The 17,969-nt window shown below is 53.8% G+C and overlaps 1 protein-coding gene across 1 annotated transcript; it reads right to left on the reverse strand.

Annotated features, from left to right (window-relative positions):
- Positions 1-647: 647 nt before the first annotated feature.
- Positions 648-15,111, reverse strand: CFAP20DC (CFAP20 domain containing). Its single transcript, XM_078612860.1, has 15 exons — positions 14,420-15,111; positions 12,978-13,067; positions 12,340-12,433; positions 12,170-12,242; positions 11,608-11,776; positions 11,155-11,296; positions 9,847-9,969; positions 8,466-8,584; positions 7,640-8,060; positions 6,566-7,159; positions 6,204-6,319; positions 5,000-5,278; positions 4,234-4,316; positions 2,770-2,846; positions 648-1,675 (listed from the first exon to the last, which is right to left on the reverse strand). The coding sequence occupies exons 1-15, from the start codon at positions 14,504-14,506 to the stop codon at positions 1,554-1,556; spliced, it is 2,589 nt and encodes an 862-aa protein (XP_078468986.1). The 5' UTR covers positions 14,507-15,111; the 3' UTR covers positions 648-1,553.
- Positions 15,112-17,969: the final 2,858 nt, after the last annotated feature.

The raw sequence follows: 17,969 nt of genomic DNA on the forward strand, positions 1-17,969 counted from the left end.
ACCAAAGCTGAGCGGTCATCGGGGCAGACAAGGCAGGAGGCAAGCGAGCTTTGCCTTTGGTCTGCGACCACATGGCCCGGAATGTATCGCTCCAGAACTCAGAAGCCAAGCTGGGTTGAGCCTGGTTGGTACTTGGATGGAGGACCGCTGGGGAAGACAAGGTGTCGTAGGCACGGGCGATTTTTCTGCACTTTGCAAAAAGTTTCAATGAAGGTCGCTTCTTAGCAACCATATCTGATCATTCGAGCAATCGATTCCTCTGTCGGTTATCGGTTCCATTCCACAACCCATTGGATAATACGAAAAGAGTTGGGGGAAGAAGAAATCAGTCTTTACCTCTTGTCTCCACGGGTGCCACTGAACATGGGAGGCAGGGCGGGGCTTGGGATCGTCATCGGCATCATCAACCTTGTCACACCAGGCGTGGCTTGTAGGGGGTTTCCAGCCTTCGTGGAAGCAGGATGTGGGAGTGGTCAGCCACTTTCTAAATGGGCCCGAGTAATCGACCACAAAAAACAACTGTGTCGATCAGGATTTAGAGTCGAATGATCAAACTTAATCGACACGTTGACCCCATTCAGAGACCGCGTCTCATCCGGGAACACCTCCGCTATCACACCACACAGGCCAGAACTCACATGCAGAGATCCATTATCATCACGGCCAGGACCGTGGTGGTTTATTTATGCAACCCGACCCTTACAGCGCACATCACAGTGAGAGAGGGGAGCAACCAAGAGGGACCGAGACACGGCGACTCTCAGAGCGACGATTCAAACAGACGTTCTCATCCTATAGTCATCGTCGTCATCGCCATCGTTCATTTTGAATCGGCGGAGGCCATGGCCACTCATCCATCAGCTACAGCCACTGAGCCGCACTCGGCAAAGGGGAACAAAGTGACCAAGGGGACCTCGGAGAAAACCACAGGGGGTGTGGGACCCTTAGGGGTGCAGATGGAGGCCGTGTGAGGTGGGCCCCGTGGAGGGTGGGTCCTGTGTGGAGGGTGAGCTGCGTGTGGAGGGTGGGCCCCGTGGAAGGTGGGTCCTGTAGATGTTCTTTGTGGAGGGTGGGCCCTGTGGAGGGTGGGTCCTGTAGATGTTCTTTGTGGAGGGTGGGCCCCGTGGAAGGTGGGTCCTGTAGATGTTCTTTGTGGAGGGTGGGCCCTGTGGAGGGTGGGTCCTGTAGATGTTCTTTGTGGAGGGTGGGCCCCGTGGAAGGTGGGTCCTGTAGATGTTCTTTGTGGAGGGTGGGCCCCGTGTGGAGGGTGGGTCCTGTAGATGTTCTTTGTGGAGGGTGGGCCCGTGTGCAGGGTGGGTCCTGTAGATGTTCTTTGTGGAGGGTGGGCCCTGTGGAAGGTGTGTCCTGTAGATGTTCTTTGTGGAGGGTGGGCCCTGTGCAGGGTGGGTCCTGTAGATGTTCTTTGTGGAGGGTGGGCCCTGTGGAGGGTGTGTCCTGTAGATGTTCTTTGTGGAGGGTGGGCCCCGTGGAAGGTGGGTCCTGTAGATGTTCTTTGTGGAGGGTGGACCCTGTGGAAGGCCAGCCAGGGCCCGTCAGTCGCGGAGCTGGTAGTACTTCCCGCTGACGGGGTCGAAGTAGCAGTCGAGGCACGGGTCGTACAGCAGCTCCAGCATGTCCTCGTCACCGGCGGGGGCGGCGTCTACGCCAAACGGCACTGCGGTGAGCGTGGTGAGAGCTGTGGTGTCGTGAATGGCGAGTCGTGTAAGCGGTGATGAGAGGTGTGAGAAGAGGCGTATGATGTGATGAGTGCTGTGTGATGAGCAGCGTGCTGAGTGGGTTGTGTTGGTCGGTATGGTGTACGGTGCTCGGAGTGGTGAGCGCTGTGTGGGATGCTGTGCTGTGTGGAGTGGTGAGTGCTGTGTGGAGTGAGCGCTGTGTGGAGTGAGTGCTGTGTGGAGTGAGTGCTGTGTGGAGTGGTGAGTGCTGTGTGGAGTGGTGAGTGCTGTGTGGAGTGGTGAGTGCTGTGTGGAGTGAGTGCTGTGTGGAGTGGTGAGTGCTGTGTGGAGTGGTGAGTACTGTGTGGAGTGAGTGCTGTGTGGAGTGGTGAGTGCTGTGTGGAGTGAGTGCTGTGTGGAGTGAGTGCTGTGTGGAGTGGTGAGTGCTGTGTGGAGTGGTGAGTGCTGTGTGGAGTGAGCGCTGTGTGGAGTGAGTGCTGTGTGGAGTGGTGAGCGCTGTGTGGAGTGAGTGCTGTGTGGAGTGGTGAGTGCTGTGTGGAGTGGTGAGTGCTGTGTGGAGTGGTGAGTGCTGTGTGGAGTGAGTGCTGTGTGGAGTGGTGAGTGCTGTGTGGAGTGGTGAGTACTGTGTGGAGTGAGTGCTGTGTGGAGTGGTGAGTGCTGTGTGGAGTGAGTGCTGTGTGGAGTGAGTGCTGTGTGGAGTGGTGAGTGCTGTGTGGAGTGGTGAGAGCTGTGTGGAGTGAGTCCTGTGTGGAGTGGTGAGTGCTGTGTGGAGTGGTGAGTGCTGTGTGGAGTGGTGAGAGCTGTGTGGAGTGAGTGCTGTGTGGAGTGGTGAGTGCTGTGTGGAGTGGTGAGTACTGTGTGGAGTGAGTGCTGTGTGGAGTGATGAGTGCTGTGTGGAGTGGTGAGTGCTGTGTGGAGTGAGTGCTGTGTGGAGTGGTGAGTGCTGTGTGGAGTGGTGAGTGCTGTGTGGAGTGGTGAGTGCTGTGTGGAGTGGTGAGTGCTGTGTGGAGTGGTGAGTGCTGTGTGGAGTGGTGAGTGCTGTGTGGAGTGAGCGTTGTGGTGAGGGTGTCACCTGGGCTGCTATGGAGGCTGTCGCGGGTAGTGAGCTGCATCCTCTCACTGGGCAGGATGATGGGGGGGCTGTACCCCCTACTCACGCACAAAGACAAAGATCCCCCGTGTAGTCTTAGCAGACCGTTGGGGTAAGTCCTGTTGGCGAGCACCTATGAAGGCCTGTACGGTACACGAGGGGGTGGGTGGCCAACAACACGCCCGGCCACCTTTGTCTCCCCAGTACTGAAGTTTAACACGACATAAGTTACACGTTTAAGGCTGAGTCAACCTAGTGGAGAGCCGGGACTGGTTCAGATATTCGCCTACTTATATTAGCCATGACCGAGAATCGAACTCAGTTTGACATTATGTTTATAATTAGCTTCAGGTTCATTGTTAGTGCAAGCAGCAGTGTTGGTGCTGGAGTCAGTGTTAATACTGGCGGCAGTGTTCATGTCTTTATCATGGCTGCAGCCAGTTATGATCAGGGTCAATGTTAGTGCCAGGGTGAAGGTTAGTGCGAGGATCTTTGTGAGTTCCAGAGTCAGTATCGTCAACGATTGTGCATGGGTCAGTATAGAAATCGTGATTATAGTCCGGGTCATGGGTTAGTGTTAGTGCTAGGGTCATGGGTCAGTTTTAGTGCTAGGGTCATGGGTCAGTGTTAGTGCTAGGGTCATGGGTCAGTGTCAGTGCTAGGGTCATGGGTCAGTGTCAGTGCTAGGGTCATGGGTCAGTGTCAGTGCTAGGGTCATGGGTCAGTGTTAGTGCTAGGGTCATGGGTCAGTGTCAGTGCTAGGGTCATGTGTCAGTGCTAGGGTCATGGGTCAGTGTTAGTGCTAGGGTCATGGGTCAGTGTCAGTGCTAGGGTCATGGGTCAGTGTCAGTGCTAGGGTCATGGGTCAGTGTCAGTGCTAGGGTCATGGGTCAGTGTCAGTGCTAGGGTCATGGGTCAGTGTCAGTGCTAGGGTCATGGGTCAGTGTCAGTGCTAGGGTCATGGGTCAGTGTCAGTGCTAGGGTCATGGGTCAGTGTCAGTGCTAGGGTCATGGGTCAGTGTCAGTGCTAGGGTCATGGGTCAGTGTCAGTGCTAGGGTCATGGGTCAGTGTCAGTGCTAGGGTCATGGGTCAGTGTCAGTGCTAGGGTCATGGGTCAGTGTCAGTGCTAGGGTCATGGGTCAGTGTCAGTGTCAGTGCTAGGGTCATGGGTCAGTGTCAGTGCTAGGGTCATGGGTCAGTGTCAGTGCTAGGGTCATGGGTCAGTGTCAGTGCTAGGGTCATGGGTCAGTGTCAGTGCTAGGGTCATGGGTCAGTGTCAGTGCTAGGGTCATGGGTCAGTGTCAGTGTCAGTGCTAGGGTCATGGGTCAGTGTCAGTGCTAGGGTCATGGGTCAGTGTCAGTGCTAGGGTCATGGGTCAGTGTCAGTGCTAGGGTCATGGGTCAGTGTCAGTGCTAGGGTCAGGGCTGTGGCTGGCAGCGCGCACCGCGTGGAGGACTGAGCCAGGTCCTCCTCATCGCCCGTCCGTCGCGATAGCAGCAGCTGCATCTCCTGCTGATACCGCGAGCCCTGGGGTTTGGGGGGGGGGGGACAAGTAGCAGGAGGGGGGGAGGCAGGCATCAAAGAGGGGGAAGAATGTGGGGGGCCCTGGCAATCGTACCATCACTCAGATTGCCCCCTCACCTCACCGACTGGGGGAGGGAGCGGGTGGGGGCAGCTCCAAATGTCGATCCCGTGCCAGTGCCGCTGCTGTAGCCGTGTTAATGATGAAGCTACAAAACTTCTGGGAGACTCGCTCGGGTCGCATGGTAAGCTGGCAGCCTCCTTCTCCCTCAGCTCCGCCCACTTTCACATAGCCCCACCCACTCAACCACGAGCCCCACCCACGCAGTGAGTGGCCTATCTGTGTAACACTGCTCATGTGTCCCGCTTGCACCTGTGTCAGGCAGCGTCACCTGCCATTCGTATCTTGAGTCGAGCACGAGGCCAGGAATATTTAAAATCAAGGCAAAATCCGGAGTTTCAAAAATGTGTCGGTCCGGCGCCGGGGGTGATAGGAGGGGCACTCGGACAGCCTCTTTGAGTTGAATGGGACTGCCCCAGTCAAACGACGAAGTTTGGAAGTGTTGGTACCTGCTGCAGGTAGCAGTGCTAATCCTATTGCTGCGGTGTAGTTGTTGTAATCTTTTATCTGTGCTGATGCTATCGCTGAGGTGCGGCTCTGTCAGGGCCGGCGTGCAGCGTCGTCACACCACTGGGGTCCCCGGGCCCGTGAGGATGCAGCTCCCGGCGTCGTCGCTGCTCAGGCTCCTCTCGCTGTCGCTGCCGAAGCTCATGAGGGCGCGTTCGTGCCCAACCGGGGGGCCCCTGGCGCTGCTGCCGCCCCCCCACTCGCCCCGCGCCTCCGCCAACTGCTGCCGCTGGAGGCTGGCGAGCACGCTGGCCTCCAGCGAGTCTGGGGGGCCCAGGGGGACCCTGTGGACCCCCGCTGTGCCCAGTACCCAGGACGGCGGAACGGCACCGTTCCTGTTCTAAATGCGGGGGGACGCGCAGAGAGACCCGGGCTTGAACTGGAAACCTTTTGATTTTGAGTCAGTGGTTCTCACCACCACCACCACAATTACCATCATCATAATCAAACACGAAATCCAGGTGACAGAATAGTTAATTTTAAAAAAGTCAGAAAGGAATAAAATACATAACAGGTGGCGTTTCAGGTAGTGGCACTCCTTCATAGCACATGGACCATTGTACCCTGGTAAAAATATATATTTTAAGAATGTTTTCGGATAGACGATCTTAAATTGGCATGTTAATAGTTATCCATTAGTGGACATCAAGTCCCAGACAAAACCCTTCCAAAATCAAAAATGTGTGAAGCATACATGAATTTGTATTAAAAATAAAAGATTTAAAACTTAATGGCACATTGCATTTTTTGTAACCGTGTTTAATTTTGGTATCTTGTTGAAAGAAGGCGCATTGTCTACTCTGTGAGCCATTTTTGGGCCTCATTATTTCAATAGGATCAGAAGCTTTCATGATTTCACCGAAATGCATTTTATTGCAAGTAACATTTCACTGCATGATAACCGGTCCATTGGCACGGTGTTACTCTGTGCTTTAATTGCTTCACTGCGGAAGTGTAGTGGTTAGCGCACTGCGCTACGATCCCAGTAACCCGAGTTAGAATTCCGTTCACGACCAACACCAGAAACGATTATCTGAACCAGTCCTGGGTCTCCCCGAGGTCGACTCAGTCTCAAATGAGTGCCTGATGCGATGAGTAAACATCACCACTGGGGAGACAATGGCGGCCGGACTTGGTGCTGGCCACCCACTCTCTCGAGCACCGTGCCGGCCTTCATAGGCGCTGCTTGCGAACAGCACTTGCCTCAATCGGGGATCTTTGTCCGTGTGCGGCCGTCGTGCGAGGCTGCGGGGGACAGCACTCACTGTTGTTGCTCTGGGCGTCGCCACCTCCCGGAGGGAGCGTCGTGTGATGCGCGCCGTCCAGCCCGGGTCCCCGCTCCTCCTGCCGGTTCCTGGGACCTCTGCCCCCATCTCCCCGGCTTCACATGCAGGGAGCGACGTTAATAACAAGGTTTTATTTACCATCACGAGCCCAGGATCACAACAACTCATAGAACCCGGAGGGTGGAAAAACCGTTCCAACCACATTTACCCGGGACAGAGTCCTGAGACTCGGGACTGGCTGAGGCATTCCTTGAGATCAACTGGTCGAAGAGCATCATCATCATCATCATTGTCACGACAATTGAGACGACTGCAGTGACCCGGTCATTGCCCTCACTAACCTCCATTCGTGCTGGCGTTGGCTTTAGCTGAGGGCAGGACTGTAGAGGGCAGGGCTGTAGAGGACAGGGCTGTTGAGGGCAGGGCTGTTGAGGGTAGGCCTTGACTGGGGCTGGGCAGTCCGCTGCTGGGCGTGGGAGCCACGGCGGGTGGGGCGGGAAGCCGTGCCCCGGCTCTGAGGGGGGAGGCTCCGAAGTGGTGCCCCAGACCGGGGGGCCCCGATGAGGAGGGGGAGGGAGCGGGGGACGTGGAGGGGGAGCAGCCGCCTCGCTCCCACACCGCATGCGGGACGGACGAAAAGGTGAACATTTTGGTCATCGTGGAACCCCCATCTTTAGGGTCCAGAAGCGCCCCTCCTTCCCCCTCCGAGTCGGGCCCCAGTGACGCGCGGGTTTCATCGTCACCGACTGCGTCACTCTCCGTGTCACCTCCTCCTGCGTCGCCTTCAAATTCATTCCCCTCATAGCTGCCCCCATCACTGTCCAGGCCGCCCAGACTCAGGTGCAGCCGGGGGTCGGGGGTCGGGCAGGGGAGGGGCCTCCTGCCCCAATGGAAGTCCAGATCGTCGCCCAAATGCTTGGGAAACTTCCACCCGTCTGAAACGATCAACGATAGTCGGCGTACACGTGGTGTGTGTGTGTGAAGTGTGTGCATTATATTAGAGTGTACACACGCACGTGACCTTTAGTCAACTGTACACATGTACGCTCTCGTACACCGACGCTGGGACGTTCATACTTTTGTTATTGATGGTTCATATTTTTGTTATTGATGGTTCATATTTTTGTTATTTCTCAGGTAGATTGCTGAAATCAGGTGGCCAGGTTCGTAGCGCTGTGTGCTGACCACTGCACTACCGCTCTCTAGTATACTGCATACACATGCACGCACAACATATCATTAGCCACGGTCTATTCACTGCTGCATACGAGCAGATCTCGTCAACGCACGCACGCTCCACGCAAACGACGAATAGGATCGACTGTTGAAGCCACGATCTGACGCTTGTATCGCGAGCGTGACCGATGATCTTCGACCGACGCACCCCGATGTGCCGAATGGCACAGACAGCTCACCTGTGCTCTGCGATGGAGTTGACACCGGGATGCTGATCCGCAACATCTCCCGGACAGGTGACATCTCAGGCGAACGCATCACGGGTGACATCTCGGGTGACCGCATCACGGGTGACCTCATCCCAGGTGACCTCGTCACGAGCGACGTGACCGTGGGGGACTTCCCCTGCAGGCGAATGCGATCCGGATCCGCACCCTCAATCCGGTTCCGTCTGCTGCTGCTGCCACTTCTTCCGCCGTCGCCCGTGCGCTCGCCCGACGGTTCCCGCTGCGGTGGCCGGGGCTGGTGCGGTGAGCCCTGGGCCCGCCCGGTGGGGCTGGCTGCAAGGGGGGCTCGTCGGCCAGGCGAGGGTCTGAGAGGGGGGCACGGCCCCTTGGCCTGCTCCTCCGCCTGCCTGTGAGTAGCAGCGGCGGTGTTGGGCTGCGTGACACACACGGCACCCAGCAGGGGGGGAAGGCAGGTGCGCAAGGGAGTGTCACTTGCCAACAAAGTCGCGTGTGTGTTCATGTGCGTGTGTGGTTAATCTGTGTGCGCATGCACGTGTGTGCTTGTGTGTGTGCCTCTGCATGTGTGTGTATGCCTCCGCATGTGTGTGTATGGGCACGTGCGTTTGTACTGCACGTGCGCATGGATACGTACGCGTGCGCACGCGTGTAGTTATCTTCACGTGCCTGCACGCTCGCTTGCACCTGCGTATGCGTGCGGTGCACGACGGTACGTTCGTGCGCGCAGTGATATACGTGCGCACGCACGCGTGTGTTACGCACGTGCACGCGTGTGTTTGTGTACTTGTGTGCGTGCATGCAACTGCGCTCCCTAACTGACCTCCCGGGCCCTGGCTGAGATTGCCTGTCTGCCGGAGGGTGGAGCGCGGCCCGGCATGCGGGACCCGAAGGCGATGTGCGACTCCGGGGGGGCCCCGCGGGCACTGGCAGCCCGAGATGCTGGGGGCCCAGAACGAGGGAGGGGTGTGCAGGCAGGTGAGGGGTGCACAGGTGAGGGGTGGGCAGGTGAGGGGTGCACAGGCAGGTGAGGGGTGGGCAGGCAGGTGAGGGGTGGGCAGGCAGGTGAGGGGTGCACAGGTGAGGGGTGGGCAGGTGAGGGGTGGGCAGGCAGGTGAGAGGTGCACAGGTGAGGGGTGGGCAGGTGAGGGGTGGGCAGGCAGGTGAGGGGTGGGCAGGTGAGGGGTGTGCAGGTGAGGGGTGTGCAGGTGAGGGGTGTGCAGGTGAGGGGTGTGCAGGTGAGGGGTGTGCAGGTGAGGGGTGTGCAGGTGAGGGGTGTGCAGGCGAGGGGTAGGCATGCAGGTGAGGGGTGGGCAGGTGAGGGGTGGGCAGGTGAGGGGTGTGCAGGTGAGGGGTGTGCAGGTGAGGGGTGGGCAGGCAGGTGAGGGGTGTGCAGGTGAGGGGTGTGCAGGTGAGGGGTGTGCAGGTGAGGGATGTGCAGGTGAGGGGTGCACAGTTAGCTTCCCTGCATCCGGCCCTCGCGGCCCACTGCACCTCACCTCTCCACTTTTAAACGTTTGCTTTGTCGTTACTCGCTGCACGCGCCAGATGATTGTTAATAAATGCATCCAACGCGACACGGAGAGACTCCCAACTCAAAATCGGCATCACTGTGGCCATATTACTTTAGACAGCAGCAGCACAATTGGACGTTGTCCTGCCTATAACACAAGGCTGTATGCACTATGCACGCAGCATGGATATGTCACCTGACAAGCAGGGCATTCTGGGAGGATCGATCCCATGGTCACAATCGCACCTGTCACTGGATATCACCTTTTGCGTCCATTGTTATTAGTCTTGTGTGTCAGAGTTTCTTGTAAGTTACAGACAGTGGTTAGAATTGGTTATAGGGGCAAGCAGTGACTACCGGAGGCCTCTGTGTGTGTGTGCATGTACACGGAACAGGTTTACTACCAGAGGCCTCTGTGTGTACACAGCGAATGTGTGACTGTCGGGGGTGTTGGTGCTTGTAGAGGGTCCGGGTTGACTACCACTAGGCAGACTCAGCCTCAAATGAGTACCTGGTACAATGTGGAAACATTGCCGCTAGGGAGACAAAGGTGACCGGGTGCGGTGCTGGCCACCCATCCCCTCATGTGCTGTGCTGGCCTTCGTAGGTGCTCGCTAACAGAACTTGCCCCAACAGTCTGTCAAGGCTATGTGGGGGATCTCTATCTTTGTGCAAGGCATGGCATGACTACCGGAGGCCCCGGCGAGCTGGTCGCCAGAGCCGGCGTCCTGCGGGCGGAAGGCGGTGGCGTCCAGCAGGTGCGCCACCTGAGCGACGTCGGGCGGCAGCTGGAAGGCACGAGGAGACGGAAACCCTGCCCCAACCAAGACAGCTTCCTCCACAAACATCCTCCCTGCTGAGTTCAACTTCACTCCGCAAACACTCATGGATAAATCATTCTAGATTTGAAGTTTTCGTGACTGCAAGGATCCATACTCTTGGGTTCTTTCGGTAAAGTCATGTAGGTGAAAAAATTATAATAATAAAAATTGAAATAACTAAATTAAATCACGACGTTTCGATCGCAACACAAGCAATCATCATCACCTGATCATCACCTGAACCAAAGAGTACTCATGAATATAAAGTTGGCTGAACATCTAAATATAGGGCCACGGAGCTGAGGAAATGTTTGACGCCGGTTCTCGCTGCCTTCCTGCATCAGCTGTGGTGTCCCATGTCCCTGAATCTTAACGGCAACTGCAGGAGTAACAAATGCGTGTTGATTTATTCCACGCCCAATTTCAGGTTATTTTCCCAGTAATAGATGCAATACCCCCCACCGTGCCAACCATATTGAATTAGACCTCTCCTGTAGTTAATTCCACTTCTCATACTAGCTTCTTCCTCACCCCCATACAAAATACCACCTCCCTGTACCAGATTCACAGGAGGACAAAGGTGATAAACACAGCAGAGTATGTGAACCTAGGACAGTTATTGAAGCGTGATCAACTTACAGGATAACGAGGTGAACGAGAGTGGGTTGTAGTGATTTTGGAAATCTGGCAATGAAAAGCAACGTAGCTATGTGCCTAGAAAATAAGTGTTGTGTGTATTACACGCTATGGCATATGGATCAGAAAGCATGGGCAATGACGACGATAAATGAAACAAATGTTGATGTAAAAAAGAGACAGAGGAACACATGAATCAGAGAACATAAGCAAGTTAGAGAGACATCACATTGACTGATCACGAAGAGTCAGTGGGATTGGGCAGGACAGGTTACGGACAGAAGGGACGATAATCCCTGGTCGAGGCAAGGGAAGCAGAGGCTGCCACAGGAATGACGAAATGGGCATGTTTGTGGGAGAAAGATGGATGGTTGCTTCACCACGAGTGATTATGACAGCTTGGGGAGGCCTTCATCTACCTGTGGATACATCGTGGCTGAATATGATGAGTTGATTCCACCTGTTGTGTTAGAATCCATGATTTGCCAATTTCCGTCGACGTGATTCCCGGTCCCCCCCCCCCACCCCTAGCCCGCGCTCACCATCTAAGGGTGCCGTCTTGAGGGTGAGGATCTTCCGCAGGCGGCAGCTGGCGGAGATGGCGACTCCCTCGAGAGAGCTGAAGGTGCTGCCCGGGAAGGCGAGGGAGCTCAGCGAGGCCAGGTCCAGCACCAGCACACACCACTACATGCGCCGCATCGCACGCGACACACTCACCGCGTGACCGATCGCCCGGTTGTCATGTCCCCGAGCATGTGACTGACCACACCGACCATGTGCGTGGAGATGAGCAGAGTGAGATGAGAGGGGAGAGGTAGGAGAGTGCGTGGAGTGGAGTACAGCGACGTGAGAAAGGAAAAGTAGGAGAGGGCGTGGAGGGAACTAGAGTAAGATGATAGCGGGAGAGGTAGGGAGGAGCAAATCCATGGAGCTTTAATTCATGCAATTGACCCGGCATCAGATCGAGAGCTAGCGATTGGGGTGATGCGGTCTCATTTCTGGGCGCCCGTAAGGAGTCTGGCAACAGGGATTTTGTGTTGTGCACTTGCCACGCTGCGGGGGAGCGAGGCGAGGGGCAGGCGAGCATGCAGCTGTGTCCCTGCCACCTCCCGCTGGGCCGTGGACAGGTAGAGCCTCCTGCGCGTGGCGCCCAGGTCCTGCACACTACACGGGGTGGGGGGCACACTTTTCACTCGGGTGGAGGAGGGACATATGTGCGTGTACACACGTGTACGTGCGTATGTGCACGCATATAGCGGTTGCCACGCTGCACTCCAAACCTAGCGACCCGAGTTCGATTCCCGATCACGGCCAAAATCAGTAATGAATATCTGAACCGGTACTGGGCCTCCCCTAAGTCGACTCAGTCTCAAAATGAGAACCTGGTGCGGTGTGTAAACATCGGCGTGGTGCTGGCCACCCACCTCCTCGTGTGCCGCGGCGGCCTTCATAGGTTCTCCATACAGGACTATCCTCAAAAGTCAGTGAAGGCCATAGGGGGGATCTTTGTCTTTGTAGGGGTGTGTGCATGGGAAAGTGTTGTGTGGGGCCACTCACAGCAGCTCGAGAGAGAAATCACTGCCCGCCGCCTGGTTTAGCTGCACGGCGAGGAACGGCTGTAGGAGACTCACTGGTACGTGGGGACGGGGGGAGCGGAGGACACAGGGGTCAGGGTCAGTACAAGGGTCAGGATCCACCCTCTCGGGGTCCGTGTGGGGGTGACTTACGCTGCTGGTGGGAGTCCTTCGGGAGCTGCATGCGAGTCATCTGGGGGCTGCCCTCCAGCGTGTACACGAACCCCCGCACGTCGCGCGCGAAGACCTGCAGCAGCGCGACACCATGAACGGTGAGGCCCCCACATCGCTCGGGGACGTTAAAGCCCATCGTTCATTTAATCATATGCACATGATATGCAAATGAAAGGGGAAGCAGTGTTGCAGTGGTTAGCACACTGCTCTCGGAGCCAGCGACCTGAGGAGTTCGATTCCCGGCCAGGGCTATAACATCAGTGGCGGATGATATCTCAGCGAGTCCTGGGATACCCCCCACTTCACCAACGCACGCTGCCCAGTGTGGTGAAGTATGGTCAAACAACCTCCATTCACGACACGGTGTGGGGAGACCCTCAACCAGTAGTGGATAGACAAGAATGCTGCGCATGTACATCACGAGTTTACAAATGCATATGCATGAATAGCCAAGGCATATGGCGTTAGCCTGCACACCGGGTCCAGGGTGAGTTCACCGGCGTGCAGGAATTCCAGTGCGGAGGGGTTCCCTGGTATTGCTGTAAAGGTGCAGGTGGGGGTGCAGGTGGGGGTGCTGGATGGGGCGGAGGGTCAAGGACAAGACGGGGGCATTTCACCTTTTGGATGCAGCTGGTGCCCCCATGTAGATGCCATCGTGCAGTGGGGTCTTTGCCCTGGGCACTGAACACCTCCACGCTTTCCCCTCCCTGACCAAGAGACAACATTAACAGTCATCAGCGGGGGACTCTGTGAAGCCTCCACCACACTCGGGGTCATATGCAGACACCGGGGCGGTCCTATACGGACGGGATCATATCCATGGGTTATAAATTGTGGTTTGGTCAATTATGATTTTTTAAAATATACCGTATATTGCCTTATTTGCCAGGGTGTCTCTGAGCGCTCTATGAATGCATGACCATTGAATTAAACCAAAAGTAGACGATATATAACTCAGAGAATACTGAAAATATGAGCTTCAAGATAAATGAGCAAGCAAAAGTAATGCACGAGTTCGATATAAAAAAGAGCAGCTGGTCTTTTTGGTTCATTCGGTAAAGTGACGTAGAAGGGAAATAATAAAATAATAAAAATTTAACATAATAAAATACAATTCTCACGACGTTTCGGCCACAATGCAAGCAGCCGTCCTCAGGTGAAGAATGAATGAACAAGTTCATTTAGACGCTGTCTTTCCGACAGCCCTGTTCTTCACCTGAGGACGGCTGCTTGCGTTGTGGCCGAAACGTCGTGAGAATTATATTTTATTATGTTTTATTTTTATTATTTTATTATTTACCTCCTACGTGACTTTACCGAAAGAACCAAGAAGATGAATCCCTGCAGTCACGAAAGCTTTAAATCGAAAAAGAGCAGCTGGGTAAACATGCCATGGGTGCGTCAACGTTGGCATGTTTTACTGGGAGAGTTACTGTCTGTATACCTCAGGCAATACTTAAAAGGCGGGCCGAGATCAAGCTTATGAAATAAAGAAACGAAGCAAACCAGGTCAAAGCACTGTGAAAAGCAACAAACCCGAGGCGGAGAGTTTTCAATTAGATCGTAAAATTGTCCGTGACGTGGGATCAGAAACGTGACCAAGAAAGTCGAACGTGGGCTGAATGGCGCTCGAAGCAACGCGTCGGAGTGACGGCATTGTCAGGAACCTCGAGTTCATAAGAGTCGCAACTTAGAGACGTGGCATCATCGAGTGTTGATAAAGGTGGGCTCGGCAAGGACAGGCTGTTGCTATAGATGACGATGATTGACGAGACCGGGAACGGAATATCAGCCGAAGGAGGGATCACGAATGGCACCAGCTCATCCCAACCACTTGAGGGGGGGGGGGGCTTCATCCAGCAGTGGATAGAAATGGGTGATAGTAATACACGCGTGCGTTTTCTCAGCCAGGTCTCCATCCACGCGGAGCCAAACTCATTCATGGGACGAGCGACCAAAACGTCTCAAGTGGCAGCACTCTCCCGACAAAGCGTCTTGAGACTCAACGCCGCTTCCCGATATAAACGACGCGCGTTGTTGTGAGGCCCCACGCAGACACCTGGAACTCTTTCTTGAACATCGTGGATCCTCGCGAGTCCCCGCCGTGCCCTGCTGGTGTATCCCGGTCACGCAAGAGGAGCCGCATTCGCTCGGATCCCCGCCGGACCGGGCCGCGGGGTCTCCCGCCGGACCGGGCCGCGGGGTTCCCCGCCTCCCAGGCGGCAGCCTCACCAGGCGACGCCGAGGCTTCACGTAGCACACAGGCCCGACCCTTTCTCCTCGGCCTGGAACCGCGTTTCGCTCGGCGTTGCGCGTGCGAATTCCGCCCCGAGACCTGTCGGAGTTTAAACAGATTGTAACAAATTAACTTTTAATTGTAACAACTATTTTTTTAGTGAAAACCGCGCCACTTTCGACTGTGTTTGTGTTGGCGTCCGTTGCCATGGAGACGCGACGCGGGGTTACGGTTCTTGGGTTTCTCGCCACGCGGGGCTGGCGGGTGAAGTTTGGTGAAGTGTGGTGAAGTATCGTGAAGTTTGGTGAAGTGTGGTGAGGTTTGGTGAAGTATGGTGAAGTGTGGTGAACTATGGTGAACTATGGTGAAGTGTGGCGAAGTGTGGTGGAGTATGGTGAAGTGTGGTGAAGTGTGGTGGAGTGTGGTGAAGTGTGGTGGAGTGTGGTGAAGTGTAGTGGAGTTTGGTGAAGTGTGGTGAAGTTTGGTGAAGTGTGGTGAAGTTTGGTGAAGTGTGGTGAAGTGTGGTGAAGTGTGGTGGAGTGTGGTGAAGTGTGGTGAAGTGTGGTGAAGTTTGGTGAAGTGTCGTGAAGTGTGGTGGAGTGTGGTGAAGTGTGGTGAAGTGTGGTGGAGTGTGGTGAAGTGTGGTGGAGTTTGGTGAAGTGTGGTGAAGTTTGGTGAAGTGTGGTGGAGTGTGGCGAGGTGTGGTGAAGTATGGTGAAGTGTGGTGAAGTTTGGTGAAGTATGGTGACGTGTAGTGAAGTTTGGTCAAACCCTACTCAAACTCGTACCACTGTAAGGCCTACAGAACGACGGACCTACTTTACGGGTTAATTAATACCTTTGTGGGAAAGAACCTTTGTGGGAAAGCAGCCTTTAATTTACCATAATTACTGCAACTAAAACAGAATAATAATAAACAGGACCCTGCGGGGTGGGCTGGTAGGAATAATACTTAGTACCGGTACAGGGATATCGACCGGGTATAGAGGAGTTAAAGAAAAAATTACTGTATTCTAGTGTAACGTTAATTAAAAGTGTTTGTTTTGACAAGAAACGCTGTGAGATTTAAAGACTCGTAGTCTTTCATTTCCAAACGATCACATCTGAGATTAATTGACCTTAGATGGGGAAACTCGAATGCATTTACTAGTATAAAGGTGAAATAAAATAGAGGGAATAAACGGCACCTTGGTGCATTTTATGTCGTCTACATAGAGTTGAATAAACGGGCGTTTGGCATATTCATATAACAGTACTACATTGAGCAGTGTTTGTTTGGCACTTCGAGTTTTTATTCGCGCGCACGACATGGGTACCGAAAACAACCACGACTTTGAAGACCCCAATGGTTGTCTGGACGCCCACGTTGAAAAGATGCTTGCTGAAACAGAGACCGCATTTGCTGCTGGAACCCTTTACAAACTCGCAGTGAAAAGCGTCGTTTCCATGGACCCAGAACCAACCGCAGTTGGTGCTGCTATAACGGTAGCATCGCCACCAAACATGCAGCCAGCAGCTAAATAATCAAAGATTGCAGCACAAGTAGAAATACTTGCGTGTGAATACGATGTAGTGAACACGACAGAGATGTGGTGAACACGGCAGAGATGTGGTGAACACGGCAGAGATGTAGTGAACACGACAGAGATGTAGAGATAATAGTGAACACGACAGAGATATAGTGAACACGACAGAGATGTAGAGATGATAGTGAATACGGCAGAGATGTAGTGAACACAGCCGATGTAGTGAATACGACAGAGATGTAGTGAACACGGCAGAGATGTGGTGAACACGGCAGAGATGTGGTGAACACGACAGAGATGTGGTGAACACGGCAGAGATGTGGTGAACACGGCAGAGATGTAGTGAACACGACAGAGATGTAGAGATGATAGTGAACACGACAGAGATATAGTGAACACGACAGAGATGTAGAGATGATAGTGAACACGACAGAGATGTAGTGAACACGACAGAGATGTAGAGATGATAGTGAACACGACAGAGATGTAGAGATGATAGTGAACACGGCAGAGATGTAGTGAACACAGCAGATGTAGTGAACACGACAGATGTAGTGAACACGGTAGAACTATAAGCGAGTGAATAGCAGCAGCGACGAGGCCTCTCGCTGCCTCTGCTCTGCCGCTGCCGGGCTGCAGATTCAGCCGAGTCAGGTACCACTGCCAATATGCACAACAACAACAATAAACGTGCTGCGTTTCATCTCTGTGTTAATAAGCCTGCTGCACTAGGCCTCACGAAGCCTGCCGCACTAGGCCTCGTGCCGTGCTTTTCGTGCACAAATAAGGCGATTAAATGTATCTCGTCTCTGTGTTAATAAATGTTTCTTGTCTCTGTGTTATAAAAACGTGCTGCGTTTCAGTAAAATAATTGTTTTTAAATAAACGTGCTGTGTTTCATCTCTGTGTTAATAAGCCTGCCGCACTAGGCCTCACGAAGCCTGCCGCACTAGGCCTCGTGCCGTGCTTTTCGTGCACAAATAAGGCGATTAAATGTATCTCGTCTCTGTGTTAATAAATGTTTCTTGTCTCTGTGTTATAAAAACGTGCTGCGTTTCAGTAAAATAATTGTTTTTAAATAAACGTGCTGCGTTTCATCTCTGTGTTAATAAGCCTGCTGCACTAGGCCTCACGAAGCCTGCCGCACTAGGCCTCGTGCCGTGCTTTTCGTGCACAAATAAGGCGATTAAATGTATCTCGTCCCTGTGTTAATAAATGTTTCTTGTCTCTGTGTTATAAAAACGTGCTGCGTTTCAGTAAAATAATTGTTTTTAAATAAACGTGCTGCGTTTCATCTCTGTGTTAATAAGCCTGCCGCACTAGGCCTCACAAAGCCTGCCGCACTAGGCCTCGTGCCGTGCTTTTCGTGCACAAATAAGGCGATTAAATGTATCTCGTCTCTGTGTTAATAAATGTTTCTTGTCTCTGTGTTATAAAAACGTGCTGCGTTTCAGTAAAATAATTGTTTTTAAATAAACGTGCTGCGTTTCATCTCTGTGTTAATAAGCCTGCCGCACTAGGCCTCACGAAGCCTGCCGCACTAGGCCTCGTGCCGTGCTTTTCGTTGCTAAATAAGGCGATTAAATGTATCTCGTCTCTGTGTTAATAAATGTTTCTTGTCTCTGTGTTAAAAAGCGTGCAGCGTTTCAGTAACGTAATTTTTTAAATAAACGTGCTGCGTTTCATCTCTGTGTTAATAAGCCTGCCGCACTAGGCCTCACGAAGCCTGCCGCACTAGGCCTCGTGCCGTGCTTTTCGTGCACAAATAAGGCGATTAAATGTATCTCGTCTCTGTGTTAATAAATGTTTCTTGTCTCTGTGTTAAAAAGCGTGCAGCGTTTCAGTAA

Source organism: Lampetra planeri, chromosome 40 (assembly GCF_965212315.1).
Source record: "Lampetra planeri chromosome 40, kcLamPlan1.2.h2, whole genome shotgun sequence".
NCBI lineage: Eukaryota > Metazoa > Chordata > Hyperoartia > Petromyzontiformes > Petromyzontidae > Lampetra > Lampetra planeri.

Coding starts and splice junctions, on each gene's coding strand:
- CFAP20DC (XM_078612860.1), bottom strand. CDS start 14,506: ATGCGGCTCCTCTTGCGTGACCGGGATACACCAGCAGGGCACGGCGGG. Junction 13,068..14,419: donor TGTTCAAGAAAGAGTTCCAG/GTGTCTGCGTGG, acceptor TCTCTTGGTCAG/GGAGGGGAAAGCGTGGAGGT. Junction 11,777..12,169: donor GATTTCTCTCTCGAGCTGCT/GTGAGTGGCCCC, acceptor CACCCCGTGTAG/TGTGCAGGACCTGGGCGCCA.